The 19,282-nt window shown below is 35.0% G+C and overlaps 6 protein-coding genes across 6 annotated transcripts; 4 read left to right on the top strand and 2 right to left on the bottom strand.

The window, feature by feature from the left end:
* Positions 1-1,799: 1,799 nt before the first annotated feature.
* On the top strand, positions 1,800-5,423 carry PHYBLDRAFT_134315 (hypothetical protein). The gene is made up of 9 exons (XM_018429640.1): positions 1,800-2,857; positions 2,940-3,004; positions 3,174-3,263; positions 3,367-3,895; positions 3,974-4,135; positions 4,209-4,312; positions 4,387-4,545; positions 4,660-4,784; positions 4,890-5,423. The coding sequence occupies exons 1-9, from the start codon at positions 2,513-2,515 to the stop codon at positions 4,961-4,963; spliced, it is 1,653 nt and encodes a 550-aa protein (XP_018290547.1). The 5' UTR covers positions 1,800-2,512; the 3' UTR covers positions 4,964-5,423.
* Positions 5,424-7,127: 1,704 nt separating this feature from the next.
* On the top strand, positions 7,128-7,916 carry PHYBLDRAFT_113773 (hypothetical protein; the record flags this gene model as incomplete). The annotated part of the gene is made up of 3 exons (XM_018428355.1): positions 7,128-7,388; positions 7,484-7,563; positions 7,712-7,916. The coding sequence occupies 3 exons, from the start codon at positions 7,128-7,130 to the stop codon at positions 7,914-7,916; spliced, it is 546 nt and encodes a 181-aa protein (XP_018290546.1).
* Positions 7,917-8,074: 158 nt separating this feature from the next.
* PHYBLDRAFT_181856 (hypothetical protein) lies at positions 8,075-11,547 on the top strand. The gene is made up of 9 exons (XM_018438533.1): positions 8,075-8,085; positions 8,361-8,537; positions 8,818-9,015; positions 9,153-9,319; positions 9,513-9,663; positions 9,876-10,265; positions 10,454-10,604; positions 10,736-11,040; positions 11,133-11,547. The coding sequence occupies exons 2-9, from the start codon at positions 8,448-8,450 to the stop codon at positions 11,226-11,228; spliced, it is 1,548 nt and encodes a 515-aa protein (XP_018290545.1). The 5' UTR covers positions 8,075-8,085; positions 8,361-8,447; the 3' UTR covers positions 11,229-11,547.
* A 629-nt stretch (positions 11,548-12,176) lies between these two features.
* PHYBLDRAFT_187413 (Zn(2)-C6 fungal-specific transcription factor) lies at positions 12,177-15,600 on the bottom strand (the record flags this gene model as incomplete). Its single annotated transcript, XM_018439380.1, has 5 exons — positions 12,177-13,306; positions 13,491-14,037; positions 14,143-14,329; positions 14,466-15,189; positions 15,310-15,600. Coding segments are annotated over 5 exons (2,879 nt in total), but the record flags the coding sequence as incomplete, so codon positions are not given.
* Positions 15,601-16,323: 723 nt separating this feature from the next.
* PHYBLDRAFT_181854 (hypothetical protein) lies at positions 16,324-17,754 on the bottom strand. Its single transcript, XM_018438532.1, has 4 exons — positions 17,342-17,754; positions 17,066-17,243; positions 16,801-16,937; positions 16,324-16,700 (listed from the first exon to the last, which is right to left on the bottom strand). Exons 1-4 carry the CDS (start codon positions 17,626-17,628, stop codon positions 16,595-16,597), a joined length of 708 nt encoding a protein of 235 aa, XP_018290543.1. The 5' UTR covers positions 17,629-17,754; the 3' UTR covers positions 16,324-16,594.
* A 124-nt stretch (positions 17,755-17,878) lies between these two features.
* PHYBLDRAFT_169629 (CCHC-type zinc finger transcription factor) lies at positions 17,879-19,198 on the top strand (the record flags this gene model as incomplete). The annotated part of the gene is made up of 1 exon (XM_018436120.1): positions 17,879-19,198. One exon carries the CDS (start codon positions 17,879-17,881, stop codon positions 19,196-19,198), a length of 1,320 nt encoding a protein of 439 aa, XP_018290542.1.
* Positions 19,199-19,282: the final 84 nt, after the last annotated feature.

Raw genomic sequence — 19,282 nt, 5'->3', positions numbered from 1 at the left:
ATATTAATAATAATATTAATAAAGCTCACATTTGCAATACCAGGTAATATATACAAAAGCCTCCTCTGTGTACAAAATAAATAAATAAATACATCTAAATGTAAAATACCAAGGGCCTGTGCTCATGAATATTAAAATACTTTTTGTTCTCTTGATGGTTTTATACAAAAGAAAAAAAATATCTTTACCTGTCGCCAAAGCACTTGGTACAATACAATAAATAAGAGCTTTTATACCATCCTCCACTGATTTAAAAGTTTGGCTGTTTATCAGCCAAGAAATGGCGACTGAACTAATAATGGGTTTACACACACATATATATATAGATGTGTGTGTGTATTATAATTCTTAGTTATTGGCTATACCTTTCAAAAAAAAAATAGCTTTGATTGGGATATCATTTTGATGAAACACGAATGTCAATGTGGCTTTCTCTCTCCTCTTATTTATTTTATTTTAGTAGTGCATTTATATATAAATATAAATATAAATATATATGCATACACAAATGCGTGTGTATAAAGTGTGTGTGTATATTTTACTGTGTACAACAAAAGTTCTAGAGTTCTTGATCACCGATCTATATAATTAAATAGATCCTTTTTCTTTAAAGAAAAAAAGATATATAGGATTTGACAACACTATCAAATGTATATGTTATTTGTTAGACAATGAACAAAGATAATAGTAGTAGTAGCAGCAGTGGTAGTGTATATTAAAATCTAACTATTCAAATTAAAATGTATATATGATATCTAATAAGAAAAAATCATGCTAATGAAAGCAAGTACTATTATATATAAAAATATATATATATATATGTATGCTTTGATGGCTGTTGATTGATTGGCCAGATTAGATTGAATTGGTAGGCGGAGATGTAATTCATTATCGGACATGCCAGGACTCTCTTTTCTTGTGTCTGTGTCTTGTGTGTGACTTTGAAATTTACACAAAAATGTTCAGATTGGAAAGTGGAATGATTATTGTACGATATTTGAATTAAGAAAAAAAAAAGCAAGTCTCCCATAGACCCTAGATTTCTTTTTTTTTTTTTTTTTTAATATTTATTTAGAAAATGACAATAGATGATAGATATATGCGTCATATCTCAATTATCTTTATGTATATTCTTACACATAAGGCTTATATATATAGAGAGAGTAAACTAAGACGATACAGAAATAACTTGAGAATACCAATAAAAAAGAATATTGATAAAAATATAACTATCTATATTTATTTATATCTGAAATACATGTGTGTGTGTATTCCTTAAGCCTTGGTGATATAGAAGGAATGGGGGAGGGGAGGAAGAAATAGCCACAGGAATGGTGGGGTAGGGGAAGTGTATATTACATATGTCTTGGCTTATTCTTATTATTGTTACTTTTTTAATGAGTTAAAATAAATATAGAAATTCTAAGCCAGACCTGGGAATCCTTATTCTTATTTTTATTTTTATCCTTATCCTTATCACTTATCCTTATTTTTAATTCTTATTCATATTATGATTTTGCTAGGATTTTTGATAGACATCTTTTGTCCATAAGAAACCCAATATTTTCTTTTATATATATAGAAAGGAGGAGGGGAAGGAGATAATTGAAATAAAGAATATATATATATATTATGTATAGAAAACTTGATTGTTTTACACATCCTTCTTGTAGAGATCACTATGGAGATTGATTCTAATGACAAGCTAAGCAGAAAATAGTATATACGGAATAAAAATAATAGTAGCATGATATACCAAGCTTTTATTTTTTTTTGTCTTCCTTTGCTTCCTTCCTTCCATTATATTATATTATATTATATATAATATATAAATAAAAAAAAAATCAAATTTCTATCCCAGGGCCACTACGTTTAACCGGAGTGTATTAAATATTAGTGTGAATGAATGAATGAATGAAAATGAATAAATGAATGCGATAATACACACACACACACACTATACACAAACCATACAAAACAGAAAGATAGACCGACCAACCAGTCAACCAGTCAAAGATATAAAACAGATACACACACAGACATATATATATATATATAGAACAGACACAGACAGATTTTTTTTTTTACTATATATATAAATTATTATTATTTTTATTATTATTAATATTATATAGCTAATTATTAAAACAAATTTCTATTTCTTCTTCCTCTTCCTCTTTGTCTTCTTCCTCTTCCTCTTTGTCTTCTTTCTCTTTAATTTTTATTATATTATTTTTTTTTAGATAGGTATAATATATATATATATAATATATTTATTTATTTAATTATATAAATAAATATATAAAATATATATTATATATCTAATAAATACCTTGTATCTATATAGAGATATATCTCTTGATATTTTACATTAAAAAAAAAATACATACATACACTTTAATTCTATATTATATACACTTTAATTCTATATTATATAAATATATATATTATATATATATTTTACAAATATTATACACAAAACCAGACCTAGAAAACAACAAACGCAGTCAAAATGGGAAAAGGAAAAAGAGCCCACACGATCAGTATCCCAAGTATCAACTTGAGAACTCCCCTGTCCTCATCTGATCATTCCTTCAGTGTCTTGCCTCCTGCATTCCTCCAGAGCAGTCCTCCCGTCCAAAAGACAAACCAATCACCTGCCTTGACACGCTGGACTCCTCCGAGAAAACCTCAGCGCAAGTACGATGACCTTGAACACAAGATGGAAGCCGCCCCACTCTATGTACTCGTCTGCACCTACCTCAACTACTTTGTCCTCATCCTCTTTGGTCATCTCCGTGACATTCTCGGCAAAACATTTCATCCTCAAGCCTACAGTCATCTCAAGATGAACCAGGTAAAATAAATATTTTTACATATCATGAACTCTTTTTTTTTTACTTACTTAATCGTTTATATAACCTAATCTCAATAAATAGGGTTATGCTCCATTGGTATCTGATTTTGACTCTTTCTACACCCGTAGATTGTATGTCCGTATTCGGTGAGTTTATATATCTGTATTTGTGTGTCTAGTTAAAAAATAAAAAATAAAATAGAATTAGTAGATACATACATGGATACATAGATAGTTAGATAGTTAGAATTATGCTAAGCAACAACAACAACAAAAGTATTCAATAGCTAAAGAAACTAAACATACATCTATTTAGTGATTGCTGGAACCGACCGATCACTGGTGTTGCTTCCCGGACTGTCAAATTATTGGATCGTGAAAGTCGTGACTTTAACAAGACCTTCAAGTAATGACAAAAAAAAATTATCCTTCTTTTTTTTTTTATGTTACATATATGCATACATATACTTGTTTACTCAAAAACTCACTATAATAATATTAACTGTTAGGTTGACTGGTACAATCACTGAGACTCTGAACTTTGCTTCATACAATTACCTTGGATTCGCTCAGGCAACCGGTCCTTGTGCCACAGAAGTGGAGCAGTCCATGCTGACCAACGCGATCGCCTCCCCTTCACCTCGCGCAGAAGCCGGTACCACCACAATCCACAACGAACTCGAACAACTGGTGGCCCGCTTCACCGGAAAGGAGGCCTCGATGGTCGTCAGCATGGGTTTCGCAACAAACTCGACCACAATCCCTGCCCTGGTCAACAAGGGTTGTCTGATCATCTCAGACGAACTCAACCACTCGTCAATTGTCTTTGGTGCCCGTATCTCGGGTGCCTCGGTACGCTGCTTCAAACACAACAACATGCAAGACTTGCGCGAACTGCTCCGTGAGGTCATTTCTCAGGGACAGCCCCGCACCCACCGTCCATGGAAAAAGATCTTGGTTATTGTCGAAGGATTGTATTCAATGGAAGGAACTGTTGTCAATCTCCCAGAAATTGTTGAAATGAAGAAAGAATTCAAGGCAAATAATGCTTATATATATATCTCTATAATTTATATACTTACCCTTTTTTTTTATTTGTTCTGTTTTCTGTAATAGTTTTATCTTTATGTTGATGAAGCCCACTCTATTGGTGCCCTTGGTGAAAACGGTGGTGGTGTCTGTGATTTCTATGGTGTCGATCCTGCAAACGTTGATATTCTGATGGGAACCTTTACCAAATCATTTGGTGCTGCTGGTGGTTACATTTCTGGTGACAAGGTAACAATAACAATGTATCAAATATAATGTACCTTTGTTTTTTTTTTTACTAATATTTGCTGTATTTATCTAGAGTGTCATTGATCATTTGAGAACCACCAACCATGCCTACATCTACGCTGAATCAATCTCGATCCCTGTTGCCCAACAAGTCATTTCCAGCATGAAGATTATCTGGTAAGGAAAGGAGGTCTATTACTCTTTATCTTGAACATTATTTCCTCAATATTGCTTTTCTTTTTGTTTATTAGTGGTGAAGATGGTTCTGATGAAGGTCGCAAGAAAATCAAATGCTTGGCTGAGAACTCTCTCTATTTTGCCGCACGCTTGCGCCAGATGGGTTTCATTGTCTATGGCGACCACGGTAGTCCTGTCATTCCCTTGTTGCTCTTCAACCCCGCCAAGATTTCGTAATTTATCCATCCAATTAATTTAAATTCAATAGATAGATAGACAAAAACATAAATGAGAATGGCTTCTTGGTCTAGAACAACAAAGACTAATTGATATCTTGTTATATATAGTGCATTTTCTAGAGAACTTTTGAAAAGAGGTGTTGCTGTTTGTGTGGTCGGTTATCCTGCTACTCCAATCATCTCATCCCGTGCAAGATTCTGCTTGTCTGCCTCTCACACAAGAGAAGATATTGGTAAATATTATTATTATTTGTTTTCTTTGTGTGTGTTTTTTTTTAATATATTACATTTATTAATTTTATTATTTTATATAATTTGATATATATTTTGTGCAACAGAAACTGCCTTGAATATCATTAGTGAAGTTGGTGATCTTCTTCTTCTCAAAGTTAGTCAAGAACCCAGAGAATAAGAAAGAATCAAAGAAAGAAAAGAAATAAACAAACAAAAAATAAACCTCAACACCGAAAGAGCGAAAGAAAGAAGACCAAGATCATAATGATAATACTGAAGAAAATCATCAACAACAAGAAGAAGAAGAAGACAAAATAATAATAATAATATATATTATCATTGTTGTTACTATTACTACTATTACTATTACTATTATTACTATTATTACTATATAATTTTTTTTGAAACCCCCCTTTTAAACATTAACATTAACACTTAAAACCCTTACCTCTTTACCTCTACATCTAACCTTTACATCTATCTTTACCAATTATATTTTATCTCTCCTATTTCTTATTTATTTCATTTTTTTCTATTATCAATATTATTAAGATTATTGTTATTATTCCTCTAATAGTAAACTTGTGCATGTAATATAATATTATATAAAATACAAAAAAAAACAACTTTTATAGAACAAATTGGATATATTCTTCCTATTACTGAATATCTTCTGTTACTGAATATTAAGAATATTGAAGCCACAATTCTGTACTGTACTGTACTGTACTGTACTGTACTGTACTGCAATGCACTCTAATGTACTGTAACGTATCGTACATATTCATTCACTCTCCCTCAATCACATGAAAATTATACGTTTATTTGGATTAATCTAATTTTAATCCATTCTTTAAAAAAAATTAAAAAAAAATATGGTTACTGCACACATAATCTTTGAATAGCTCATCTATATATAAACTTGTGTATGTCAAAAAACATCAAATTGTTTTGAATGTGTCTTGTAGTACATGATGAATCTGTATAATTCATATGCAATGTATGTAATGTATGTAATGTATGTAATGTATGTACGTAAGTATGTATGTATGTACATATCAAAGTATGTATATAGAGTAATCCAACAAAATTCTATTGTTCAGTTTCTTTCTTTTTTCACATGTATCTCTTTCTCTTTCTCTCTTTCTCGCCAGCCTTTGGTTTGGTTTTAAACGATTAGCCTTTGAGACATTGTTGACGAGTTCAATGAAACTTGGAATTTTATTTCAATTGAATCTACCCTGTACAATTACTTGCCTTTTTATTCTTCTTTTGGTACCTGTCGATCGTTATTTCCCACAATTGAAATAATGGGAATTGTAATTGTAATTAGAATAAAGATAAAGATAAAGATTAAGACACACATATTATATATTTTTTAAGATAAAAATAAATAAAATAAAGAAGGGTGAGAGACAGTAGTAGTGATCACTAGTAAAAAAGAAAAAAAGCCAAAATCTTCTTGTCAATATAATGTTTCAAAAAATAAATAAATAGAATATGTTTTAAAGTTATTTAGTGCCAAATATCCAAGTATAATATGTCCTTTTGGAAAGTTAAAATCTTGTCTTTCTAGTAACCTACAGCTGCAACAGCAAATAGCCAATACATATAATGATCAATTATCATTGTTATATATTTTAATTGGCAAATATAATATTCTCTTGGGTTTCACTTTGTCTTGGATTTGATGTTGGTGTGGCCTTGTCAGTGGTATCTAAATTGTAGTTAAGCTACATGATATTAAGAGCAATTGAATTCTTGCTGTCCTACTACACTATAGTCTAATTGCTTTATACTCCAAATAAAACGCCTTGTTATGTAATTCATACAATCAAAAAGAAAAAAAAAACAAGAACAAAACTATAGTATATAGTATCCCTACGCAACAACAACAACAGCAACAATGAAAAAGAATACCAGGTTAATGGCCCTAGTGATTCAATCTCAGATAAACCTTTGAAAATGCCACAAATAAAACAAAAAAAAACAACAACAACAATTAACCTATCAATACCACACACCCCCCTACTCTTACAAAGCTTATTAAAGTAATGGCACAAGAAACCCCAGAAAAATGTCCAGTGGACCACACCAAACAAGTCCCCAAAGTTGACATTGCAGACAAATGTCCTGTAGATCATCAAAAGTTACCTACCCAGACCACACAGACTGCAGAGACCTGTCCTGTTGACCACCACAACCCACACCAAACCTCACCAGGACATCCATCACTTGCCACAGATAGTTCTCAAGAGTGCCCTGTAGACCCTTCGGCCTACAAACATTTTCTTCCTCCAAAGGAAGGCTGTGATTCAGATGCAATCGACAGCAGCAACTACATGCCAGCCATTTCTCAGCAACCCCAAAAGGACCAATCGATGGCTCTTGGAAAGGACCGCGAAATCTCTACTATTCCTCGTGCAGAATCGTCTGAGAAACTGTGGGTCTACCCCTCTGAACAAATGTTCTTCAACGCAATGAGACGCAAGAACTGGAATCCCGAAGAAAAAGACATGGGAGTTGTGGTACCGATGCACAATGCAGTCAATGAACAAGCATGGTCCAAGATTCTGGAGTGGGAGAATATGCACAAAACGCAAGTTGATTTATTTCTTTCTTATTTTATTTTATATAGATACAATTATATACACGACAGGGATTATTAACAATGGTTAATAATTTATTGTGTAGCGAGTGCAATCAACCAAAACTACTTAAATTTCAGGGACGTCCCAAGGATATTACTCCCAAGGCACGTATCAGATCATGGTTTGGGTTAGTATCTATCTTATTATTATTCTCCTATCTATATGTGTGTGTGTATATATAGATGAAAAAAGTTATTATCTTAATTAATACCATTTGTATGCATACATTTGCAAACATATCTAAGAAAATCTTAATCAACTCTTTTATATTTCAGTTACACTCTTCCCTTTGATCGTCATGACTGGACTGTAGACAGATGCGGAACAAAGGTCACTTATGTAATTGACTTCTACACCGGCAAGAGAGACCCTCGACGACCAGAGGCAGTTAGCTTTTACTTGGATGTCAGACCTGCCGTCAGTCCTTCAGGTGTCTGGGACCGCTTGAAATGGGCATGGCAAAAAGGATCATTTGTGTAACATATTTCCATGTATGAACACCCTCTCAGTGGCTTAATCTTTTAGTGACTGCTAAACCTTTCCACACCAAAAAAAGAAAGAAAAAAAAAGATAAAATGAGAGTAACAAAAAAGAGAGACATAAATCAAATCTAATAGAAAGATACAAGTCAATATTTCATCTTATTATTGTGAGTAAGAAAATATATTAAAGAAATAAATACTATATACATATGTAAAAAAAAAAAAAAACCAAAAGCAAAAAATAAATAAATAAAAATAAAAAATTAATAGTAAAAAGTAATAATTAGAGAAAGACTTTAAAAAATTATAAATCCAAAATTTAATTTTTTATTGTAAAATAAAATAAAATAAAATATATTTATTTTTTACTTATATAATATATATATATATATTCCTTTTACTTCTTTTACCTCTTCTATTGTTATTATTTTTATATAATTAGATATACAATATACACAGACGCACATACACACAGACGTACATACACATAGACGTTTTCAACCTATAGAGAAAAAGAATCAGCCAAACAATGTCTACAGCTGAAGAATCTAAACCCGGTCAATTCGACGGTCTCGAAAGCGAATACAAATATACTCGAGGAAAACCAATTCAATTCAAAGTAAATAATTGTTTTTTATTTTTGTTTTTCAAAAATAACATTACTACTCGAAATTACAACACATTACACTACATTACACAAGAAATCAAAATCAGAAAACACATAGATCCAATATTGTTTTTTTTTTTTTTTTTTTTTTTTTTACAGTGATTGTAATTTTAATGGTCGATTTCAATCATAATCCCAAAAATTCAATTCATTTATTAAGTCGATTTAAAAATAATAACATGTATTTAACTGCTTGTTTTTTTTTCTCTCTTTTTTTTTTTTACTTTTATAGAAATTGACAGACAAAAAGTTAAAAACCAAGTTCAAAAAACAAGAAGCTCAAATCAAGGAAGCAGCCCAAGCAGCAGCAAGAAATGAACTCTTGTTGGGTGAAGATGCAGGTTTCCTGGAATCCGAAGGTGTCGAAAAGACTTTCAACTACAGACAGGAACAGCTTGCCAAAGAAACCGATATCAATACCAGCAAAAAGGTAAATAAATAAATAAATAGAAACATATACATATACACATATATGAGTTTGTGTGGGTTTGGGTTTGGGTGTATGTGTGTATGTATGTTTGGTCATTAAAAACAAAACAAAACAAAACAAAAATTGTACATTTCTAGATCTTCTCATTAGATCTTCCTGAATTTGGTCCTTATGCTATTGACTATACTCGTAACGGTAGACATTTGTTGCTCGGTGGAAAGAAAGGTCACCTTGCCGCTTTTGATTGGCAAACCGGAAGACTTCATTTCGAGACTCATGTCAAGGAAATTGTCCGTGATGTAACGTAAGGATCTATTCAATTTTTTTTTAAAAAAAGAAACTAGACTAGAATAGACTAGAAAAAGAGACAAAGAAGGATATGGAGAGAAAGAGACATAAAGACATAAAGACAGATATGGAAGACTTATACAGAGATGGGAGACTTATACAGAGACATAAAATCCTTAATTCCTGTTCTTCTTTTTGACTTTTTAAAGATGGCTTCACAACGAAACAATGCTCGCAGCAGCACAAAAGAAATACGTATACATTTATGATCAAACAGGTCTCGAAATTCATCGCATGAAGAACCATATTGAAGTCAACAAATTAGAGTTCCTTCCTTACCACTTTTTGCTCGCTACTGTTGTAAGTATTATATATATATATATCCAACACAAATTAGCGGCAGTGGTAATTGTAGCTGTAGTGGTGAATGGATTGAACGGGAAAAAGACAGAAAAAGGAAATTGTGTGGTGTTTTTTGTTCTTCTTCTTTTCTCTATATCAAGCAAGCTTCTAAAGTATACAAAAATTCACACACACACATATATATTCATGTTATCTTTATTTTCTTTTAGGGAAATGGTGGATACCTTAAATACCAGGATACTTCTACTGGTCAACTCGTTGCTGAACACCGCACTCGCCTTGGTCCCTGCAAAACCATGACCCAGAACCCATGGAATGCAGTTATCCACCTTGGACACGCTAACGGCACAGTTACACTCTGGGCACCAACCATGTCAGCACCTCTGGTTAAGATGCAATGTCACAAAGGTCCTGTTCAGGCTATTGCCATAGATAATTCAGGAAACTACATGGCAACATCGGGACTTGACGGCCAAATGAAGATCTGGGATATCAGAAAGTTCGATGTCGTCCACGAGTACTTTACACCACGACCGGCCACTTCTCTTTCAATCTCTCAGCGTGGTCTTTTGGGTGTAGGATGGGGATCCCATGTGACGGTAAGAAAATCGCCATTTGTGTATATATAAAAAAAATCAGAATTAGTATTAGCTTTTTAATTGGATTTGCAATGAGAAAAAAGGAGAAAAAGAAATAAGAATTAGGCTTACAATTCTTATTATGGGCAATGGGTTATTATTTGTATCTTCATAAAAACACGCATATTTATATATACATAAAATAATAGGTCTGGAAGGATGCTTTGCGCACAAAGCAGCAATCACCTTATATGCAACATTTGCAGCCTGGATCGTCTATTGCAGACATTCACTTCTGTCCTTATGAGGATGTGCTCGGTGTTGGACACGACAAGGGAATGAGCAGTATTGTTATACCAGGTATATAAACAAACACCATAGAAACAAGAAGAAGAAAACATATACATATGTATATTGTTACTTTTATTTTTTTCTCTATTTGGATATTAATCTTTCTTTTTTTTTAAAAAAAAAAAAACGCCCTCAAATAGGCTCTGGTGAACCCAACTTTGATTCTCTTGCTGCTAACCCTTACCAGACCAAGAAGCAAAGACAGGAAGCCGAAGTGCACAGTTTGTTGGACAAGCTTCAGCCTGCTATGATTACCCTCAACCCATCTCATATCGGTAAGGTCACTAAACTGACCAAGGAAGATATTATAAAACAACGCCAAGAAGCTGCGGAGGCAAAGGCTGCTGCCGAAGAACCCGAGAAGGAAAGAAAGAGAATGCGTGGTAGAAACTCGGCAATGAAGCGTCACTTGCGCAAGAAGAGAAACGTTATTGATGATAACAAGGTAAAAAAAAATAAGAATAATAATAATATCAATAGCAGTATTCATAATATTATATATATATATTAACATCCTTTTTTGTCGTTTTTGTAAAGATGGCCTTGATCGAGAAGATCCAGGCAAACAAGGACGCCAGAGAAAAACAAAAACAGGGCGAGAAACCATTCACAGCACTCGACATCTTTACCTAATATTTTTTTTTATGTATATAAAAAAGAAAGGACAGCAGCAGAAGCAACAGCTACAGCACCACCACCACCACTATCATCACCAGAAATCACATCACTACCACTACCAATACTAGTACTTGTACCATCACAACCATAGTCGCAACCACAACTACAAATAACACCATCACCATCACCATCACTACTACTATTACTATTACTACTGCTACTAACAGTAACAGTAACAGCAACAAACAAACAAAAAAAGCATATTCTTTTGATCCTTCCATTCTTCAACGCCCCTTTCGTATCCAATACAGTAATAAATTGCATTTCAAATTTTCGTAGGGCTTTGATAATTTATAAACCATGCAACGTTGATCTTTATATAGTTAACCTGGTTACAAAGTATTTTTTATGTCCCCTCTTTTTGCCTTTATTCACCCTCCCTTGATTTTAATCCCTTGGAATTGATTTTTAAGAACCCCAAAAACAAGAATAAACAAATAAATAAATAAATAAATAGAAAATCAATTGAATGCATCTCTGTATAATCTGTACTACTACTACTACTACTACTAAATATTCCAATGACAAATAATATATCGATGTTCATGTCACACACACACATGTATATACATAAATGAATATGCGGTCTGGGATAACAGTTAAGATTATATGTTATACACATTTGTTTCCATTTACAGGTTTATTGAGAGTTTTCAGAAAGATATGTACATAGAGAGAGAGAGAGAGAGAAAGGGATAGTGTGTAAGAGTATGAGTATGAGTATGAGTATGAGTAAGAGTATGAGTATGAGTATGTGTGAGTGTGAGTGGGAGTGTGAGTGGGTGTAGATGTTTGGGTACCAAAAATTATCTTCTTGTGTGGTATTGTTTTTTTTTTGACAAATATACATGATACTGGTTTTCATGTATGTGGGGCTAGACCTCCAATTGCCCTTTATTGTGGCTATGTCATGTTGGAACTGAATAACTGGTTAGAAAATAAAGGGATATGGTGGGGAGCATTGTTTTCTGGTACATCATTATTTTCGGAATTTCGCTCAGGGCTCCGGTTCACCGGGTTATAGTAGGTATAGCGGTCCATAGGCGGCTGGTCTGGTGAGTTACTTACTTCTTCTTGTTTAAGAAATTCTGGGGACGACATGTCAGGTTGTGAGGTCAACATGTCAAGTTGGAGGGTTGGGATGTAAAGAAGTTGTGAGGACAACATGTCAAGAAGTTGTATGATCGACTTGCCAAGAAGTTGTGAGGTCAACACGTCAAGAAGTTGTAGGATCGATATGTCAAAAAGTTGTCGGATCGACATGTCAAGAAATCGTAGGGTCACCATGTCAAGAGGTTGCAGGGTTGACATGTCAAGAAGTTGTGGGATCGACATGTCAAGAAGTTGTGGGATCGACATGTCAAGAAGTTGTGGGATCGATATGCCAAGAAGTTGTAGGGTCGACATGTCAAGAAGTTGTCGGATCGACATGTCAAGAAATCGTAGGGTCACAATGTCAAGAGGTTGCAGGGTCGAGATGCCTTGACAATATTGATGTTGGTGTGGTAGTAGTAGTAGTGGTGGTGGAGGTTGCGGAGGTTGTGGTGGTTGAGCAAACGTGTGTACCGGATAAAAATTTGACGGCGCTATAGGTGGTATAATGGCAGGTTGTGGGATTTCTTGACATTGTAGGTCATGCTCTACCGCACAGATGTTCCCATTTCTTTCTGAATCATATTCTGGTAGAGGAAAACTATCCGTGGGCATTGTTGCTGGTGTTTCCACAGAGCTTACTCCATCATCGACTGCACGCGATGATTGTTGGTCATTTGGTTTCTTGAGTTTTTTCTTTCGTTGCTTATCTTGTGTGTTGTTCCGTTTACTTTGTTTTTTTCGGCTGTCTTTGTCACATTTTGCGTCAAAGACACTGAGATTAGTTATTGATGTAGAGTTTTTGTGCTTATTTCCCGCTTTTTCGGGTAAATTCTCGTCCTGGTGGCTGTCATTGGGTTTGCGACAAGATGATCGAGAGATATTCTTGGTCTGCTTACATATTCTTGGATTGCTTCCGCAAGCCATTGCACTGTATTTGGCTGCAAAAACAAAACAAAACAAAAAACAGATAAATAAATACATAAATATGTACATGCATGCATACGCGTATAATTAAATTTACTTTAATTGGTTGTATAATAGTTTTAATAAAGTACAAAGTTTTGCTTATATATATATATGTGTGTGTGTATGTATTTAATTAATAACGTGTATATCGCATACCATAAATATCTTCCAATTTTGTCTGCAATCTTTTGCTAGAAGTAGTAAGTGGAAGGTTTGTTGCAAAGTTGAGACCATTGTCAAAAACACTGTGGGTCGACTGTGGTTTATCGTGATCTTTGTCTATGCCAAATTGAGCAAGCAGCTGGAGAGAACTGAAAAGAGCAAACATGACGATTGGCGACCTGGAAATCGAACTAAAGCTATCTTGACCCATCCAGATTGCAACCTTTATGATCATTGCCGATGCCGCTTTACAGCCTCGCTTGGAGACTTTGGAAATGTCTTCCCCGATTCCATACTGTGAGACTGTATACGGTTGATGTAGAACTAGAAAGCCAACTAAGAAATATATCAGGTTGAGCCCGTCGTTTTCAGTGAGACCCTCGAGGGATGTAGATGTTTGACTGGTAGAATCTGTGCTGGAAAGTTTGGCGGTTGTGGCCTTGTCCTTAAAAATACATTTGAGATGAGGAGGATTGTATTTTAAAGACAAATATTCTGTCAGGATCCAATTGTCGAGTGTGTATATGTATGGATTATAGTTCTAGGTAAACGTTTTAATTTAAAGATGTAATATATGTATATATGCATGCACAAATGTCTTGTTAGTTTAACTTTATTCAAACATGGCATGGCATATTGTACTTACGCTTGTTACTTCCTTTTTGATGATCCAAGTTCGATAGAAGTTGACGCCGCGCCCAAGAGCCTTGGTCATTATGATAATAAACCTGAACCCTTCTAGCCACTGGTCCATGATATTGGTATGATCGACATCATTATCATCATCATAATAATTGTCAATCTCAATATCCTTCTCAGGTAAATCAACAGGTCTAGATTTATAGCACACAAGATTTTTATATTTATATATAAATATATAAATATATACATAAATAAATAGATAAATAAAGATTAGACCTATAATTTGAGTTTGACTATATAATCTGTATAAATTGTGTTTGTACTCACACTTTACACTCTTCTAAAGAAAAACTCTCTTCTTGTTCGATATGCAATACACGATCCATAATAAAAACCCACCAAATGGAGCGCTTGTACTGTTCGTAATAAGAGGGAGGAAAGGTGCCATTTTGCTCATAATAATGTTCAATCAACAGCTTAGTGTGCTCGACAGCCTCCTTTGAAAGTGTTTTCACCAAAGCAAAGTCATTGTCGAGTTGTCTATGCGATTTGTGATTAGCAAGGATTACAAGCGCCAACATGTTACTTGGATCAATTGTGGTGATGTACAGGCTTTTTAGATAGATTGCATAATCTAGGAGTTGTTCTTCGAGAGCTTGGAGCCTTTGAGTGCAGAAAATAGAGGCCCGTGAGAACAACGCGTAAAAGAAGAAAAGGGATAGAAAGGATCTTTCATTATTCTCGCACTTTTTGAGTTGATCTTCAAGATAGTTTAAGCTGAACATGGGGTAAAATGGATCTCGCCTATTGAAATAGACTTTCAAGAGATGGCGTTTGTCATTGGCCGATATATTTGGTTTTTGTGGAGCGACACCATGTGTGGTATGGACGAGGTTTTGTTTGATAGCTGTGGACAATCGAAGAGGAGAGCTAAATACAATCTGGGGACTTTTGTCTGGAGTTGGAGAACGTGGGTCTCCATCTACAGGTAGATTCATGTCGTTACTGCTGGTAATAAACGACAAGGGGTTGTTTGTACTACCAGGAGGTACTAGAGAGGAGACCGAAATGGATCTTGACGTTAATTCGGTAATATTGAGGGTGGTGTGTGTGGGGCTCTGGCTAGACTGGTCTGTGTACTAATCTATGGGTAGGGGTTGTCCATGTTTACCATTTATCTCACAGGTTAATTTTTTATTTTTGCACCGTGTACATGGTTTGATGTCTTCGCATTTTATCTTTTGTTTATGACAGCCTTCACAGGCATTTTTAACTCGAGAGTGCTTAGTAATAGCTGCCGTATTTTCGGGGTATTCTTCCCAACTTTTGCAAATCCACATAAGCATTTTAGAACTGGTATTAATGGTATGAACTACGTGATTAGCATTTTCGATCTTAGGTACAGATTTGTATTTAAGAGAATCGGGAGATTTGAATGCTAATTTAGATTGAAGAGGCATATTTCAAAAATGGATTTTTATATATAGATATAGAGAGAAGGAGAGAAAGAGAGGGAAAGAAGAAGAAAAAGAGAAAGAGAAAGAAAGGTACTATATATATATAAACTTCTTGAATTTTGACAACTTTTAATAATAGAGATATACACATACCCATATATAATATTAGAATAAAAAAAAGTAAATAGAGGGTTACACTGTGAAACTACACACGCAGATATGCCAAGCTAAGAATAAAAACACAAAAACCATTTACTTTTTGTCGTTGATGGAGGGGAAATAAGAAGGTGTATTACTGCACTTTATAGCCAAAAATCAAACAAAACTTTATCTAGAGAAAGACTTTAATTTAATGGCCATTTATATTTCGACAAGCCATATTTGACCAAATGAGAGAGGAGAGCAGTTATATATAGTCTGCACAACTTCTCTAGAACTTATATTTAAAGTGATGCTATATGATACATCTTATCGTTGTGAGAAGAAGAAAAAAACGTTCAAATATGTTCATATACAAATTGACTATTCTATTTGACAAATACTTTAATTAAAGTAATATTTACGTATAATATGTATTATAAATAATATGTCAAAGCCTATGGGGATAGTGATTTTTCATACTTTACTATTAGCTCGCTTGGTAACACTTATGGCTATGTGAAGGTATATTAACACTATTACTATAAACAGCTTCAGAATCTAATAATTTCTTGTTAAAAACCCAAAATAATAATAATAATGTCTATTACTGCAGCTTTATTAATTACAAAAAAAAAGGTTTCTATGTCTTTTACAGCCTCTCTTTTATACACATCAATAGAAGTTTAAACTATTACATTGTAACACTGTAGTTTTTATATATATATATACCAAAATAGAAAGACTATACGGATATTTTATGTTTTCAAGTTGTTCCTTTGAAATACTTTTTATATATGTATGTATGTATATGTATATATATATATACAGTTTGTCTTCTTCAAAAAAAAAACCCGTGAATTAAATGATTCTCCTGTTGGGTGAGCTCTTTGTTGCAGAATCTCCGTGAGGTGTAAATTCAACTTTTATGTTGCTGGGAACGCTCAAAAACTCTTTAATTTGAGTTCTACATTTTAATGACAAGAAATAGTGATAAGAATCGTTGGATAATCAAGCCATAAAACATTCACTTATTTTTTGTGGTTGTTGTTGTAAACCAGACTTACCCGATCGTCTTTACTATATCTCCGTTGTCTGATGTCTTTATCCACAAGGCAATTCGGTAGAAAACTTTTCGCACCGATACTACCGCACCACAGATTTCATCCTCGTACTTGTATTGCTCACCAATCACAGCCAAAAGCTATTTATCCCACATATGCACATATATTTGAATTTGTATCAGTCTTCCTTTCTCTTTCTTCCTTTCTTTAAACAACCTTTGTAACAATACAATGCCACTTGTTTTGTTTTCTTGGGGGAGACATTTACCATTTGCAGCCAATATTCATTAACTCCCTCTCCAGTACGGTTTCTGGGCAACTGAATACTGAACATTCCACCCTTGGAGTTGGCAGGATCTTCCCACTCTGGGCGAACACCCTTCTTGAAGAAATGATAGTTTGAGCTGATCTCAAGGTGGTTCACTTTAGCTACGTTGTTGTACACACTATAAAAGTTGCATAAGTTTCTTAATATCTTATATGTATATGTATGTGTATGTGTATGTATAATAACACCAGACACTGTACATTATTTCAAGCTTACCCCCAGAAATCCTCAACAGTGCTAACAGAAACAACTTCGTTGAGGTTCTGCGACCATGAAGTAACATTGGCCTTCTTTCCAGGATTATCGAACCAGAGAGTCCATGTGTTCTGGAGAGGATGCTTGACATTGTAATGTTCACGGTCATGGAACACAGTTTTCATTGAGTCATTCTCTTGATCATTAGTCTTTCCTTCTTCAATTGAAGCATTTTCGACAGCTACAGATTGTGTAGGTTGTTGTTCTGCTTGGGCAACATTGTTTGCATGAGTTTCTTGGTCGGCCATAATACACTTTTATTTTTCTTTCTTTATCTTTCTCTTTGACTTTTCTTTTTCCTTTTTCCTTATTCTTTTATTATTTTATTTTATTTTTATATATTTATATTTATATATTATATATATATTTAAATTTGACAATCGTTCAATTTTATTTTATTTTTATTTTTTATTTTATTTTGATTCTCTTATTTTTGACTGTCTTTTCCTGAATTCACCATTACTTCTAAATATGCGCTTTATATTTATATTTATATACATGGCTCTTCCCGCTAATACTCCGCCACCCCTACCAAGGGACCCCTCACCACCTCCTGGCTCACCCACGCCATCACTCAACACTCCATCTACACCAACTGGCTCACCACCATTGTCTCCATCTTACGTAGCTGCGGCTGTTAAGTCTGTAGACAATTCTTGTACATCTCGCATCATCGGCTCCATCGCTGGTAATGGCGCTCCACGCATATGGAAAGAAGGCTCCTCTCCATTTTCTGTTTTCTACGAGGTCCCTGCTGAGGGAAACCCTCTCCGTCCTTTGTTCTTTGAGGCTATTAACACCGCTTTCCCATCGGGTGTTGGCCGCGGCCTCACATATGCCTCTCGTACTTCCCGCACCTCCTTTGAATTCCATCTAGTAGACCAAGAAGTATGCTCGCGCGCATGCCAAGTTGGCTTTCCTTTTAATGGACGTACTGTCTTCGCTTCTCCTGCCATTCCTTCGACGTTTAAGCTCTTGCGCTTACGTGTGTCTCGACTTCCTCTTCACGGATATGCGGATTTTGATGAACTTGCCGAGAATCTTCGCCGCTGCCTTGCTATATACGGACAGGTTCAGGAAATATCCTTGAATTTGAAATATAACTACCCCGACGGCACAGGCACCATCCATATGCTACGCCCACCTAATCCTGATCTTCATCTGCGTCACTTGGAACATGAGATCAAGTATAATGAAACTACAACTTTCCTTGCCACTTGGGCACGTATGGGTACTCATTGTACTTTCTGTAAAGAGATGGGTCACGAGAAAGAAGCTTGCACCAAGCGACCCAAAGAAACCCGCACCTGCTTCCGCTGTGGTAAGGTTGGTCACCTTGCCCATCAATGCCCACGAAACGAGGAAGCCGAATCAAAACGCCCTCGCAAAACTGCTCGCTCCCCAACCCATGCCCCTGCACCCCCAGCCGCTCAGATGTATCATGGTCTTCTACCCTCTGAAACAATCTACGGCTCACAGCACGCCCCGCAGAACATACCCCTACCTCAATTGGCTACTGAATCCCTTTCTAGACCACGCGCGGCCCCGGGCGCCATTCCGGGTATTCTTCCCGCCAACCATCCTGACTTCCTGATAGAAGCAGTGGCTAGTACTGGCATGGATGACAACGTCCAATTGGTTAAGACCAGTGATGGCGAACTTGGTAACGAAGAGACGAAGAAAAGCGACGATGAGGAATACTACAGCGACGATGACATCGATGAGGTCGCCAAGTATTTCGCTCAAATGGAAGATGATCCCATGGATGGTGAAAATGATGGTGGACAAGATCCTCCAAATCCAGCTCTTACTTTATGATTAAAATCTCCACGATAAACTGTCGAGGCCTGGCCAAATTGGCCAACCCCACCTTACGCTCATTATTTATACGCCACCTACGCT

The sequence above is a fragment of the Phycomyces blakesleeanus genome (genome assembly GCF_001638985.1).
Source record: "Phycomyces blakesleeanus NRRL 1555(-) unplaced genomic scaffold PHYBLscaffold_13, whole genome shotgun sequence".
In the NCBI taxonomy this organism is placed as follows: domain Eukaryota; kingdom Fungi; phylum Mucoromycota; class Mucoromycetes; order Mucorales; family Phycomycetaceae; genus Phycomyces; species Phycomyces blakesleeanus.
The sequence above is the reverse complement of the archived record's forward strand: the minus strand, read 5'-3'. Positions and strand labels throughout refer to the sequence as shown.

Bases quoted from the DNA above. Each gene is read 5' to 3' on its own strand.
- PHYBLDRAFT_134315 (XM_018429640.1), top strand. From the start codon at position 2,513: ATGGGAAAAGGAAAAAGAGCCCACACGATCAGTATCCCAAGTATCAAC. The intron at 3,896-3,973 runs GCAAATAATGCT...TTTCTGTAATAG, and splicing joins AAATGAAGAAAGAATTCAAG to TTTTATCTTTATGTTGATGA. The intron at 4,136-4,208 runs GTAACAATAACA...GTATTTATCTAG, and splicing joins GTTACATTTCTGGTGACAAG to AGTGTCATTGATCATTTGAG.
- PHYBLDRAFT_181856 (XM_018438533.1), top strand. From the start codon at position 8,448: ATGTCTACAGCTGAAGAATCTAAACCCGGTCAATTCGACGGTCTCGAA. The intron at 8,538-8,817 runs GTAAATAATTGT...TTACTTTTATAG, and splicing joins GAAAACCAATTCAATTCAAA to AAATTGACAGACAAAAAGTT. The intron at 9,320-9,512 runs GTAAGGATCTAT...GACTTTTTAAAG, and splicing joins GAAATTGTCCGTGATGTAAC to ATGGCTTCACAACGAAACAA.
- PHYBLDRAFT_181854 (XM_018438532.1), bottom strand. From the start codon at position 17,628: ATGGCCGACCAAGAAACTCATGCAAACAATGTTGCCCAAGCAGAACAA. The intron at 17,244-17,341 runs GTAAGCTTGAAA...CAACTTTTATAG, and splicing joins ACTGTTGAGGATTTCTGGGG to TGTGTACAACAACGTAGCTA. The intron at 16,938-17,065 runs GTAAATGTCTCC...TGGGATAAATAG, and splicing joins ATGAATATTGGCTGCAAATG to CTTTTGGCTGTGATTGGTGA.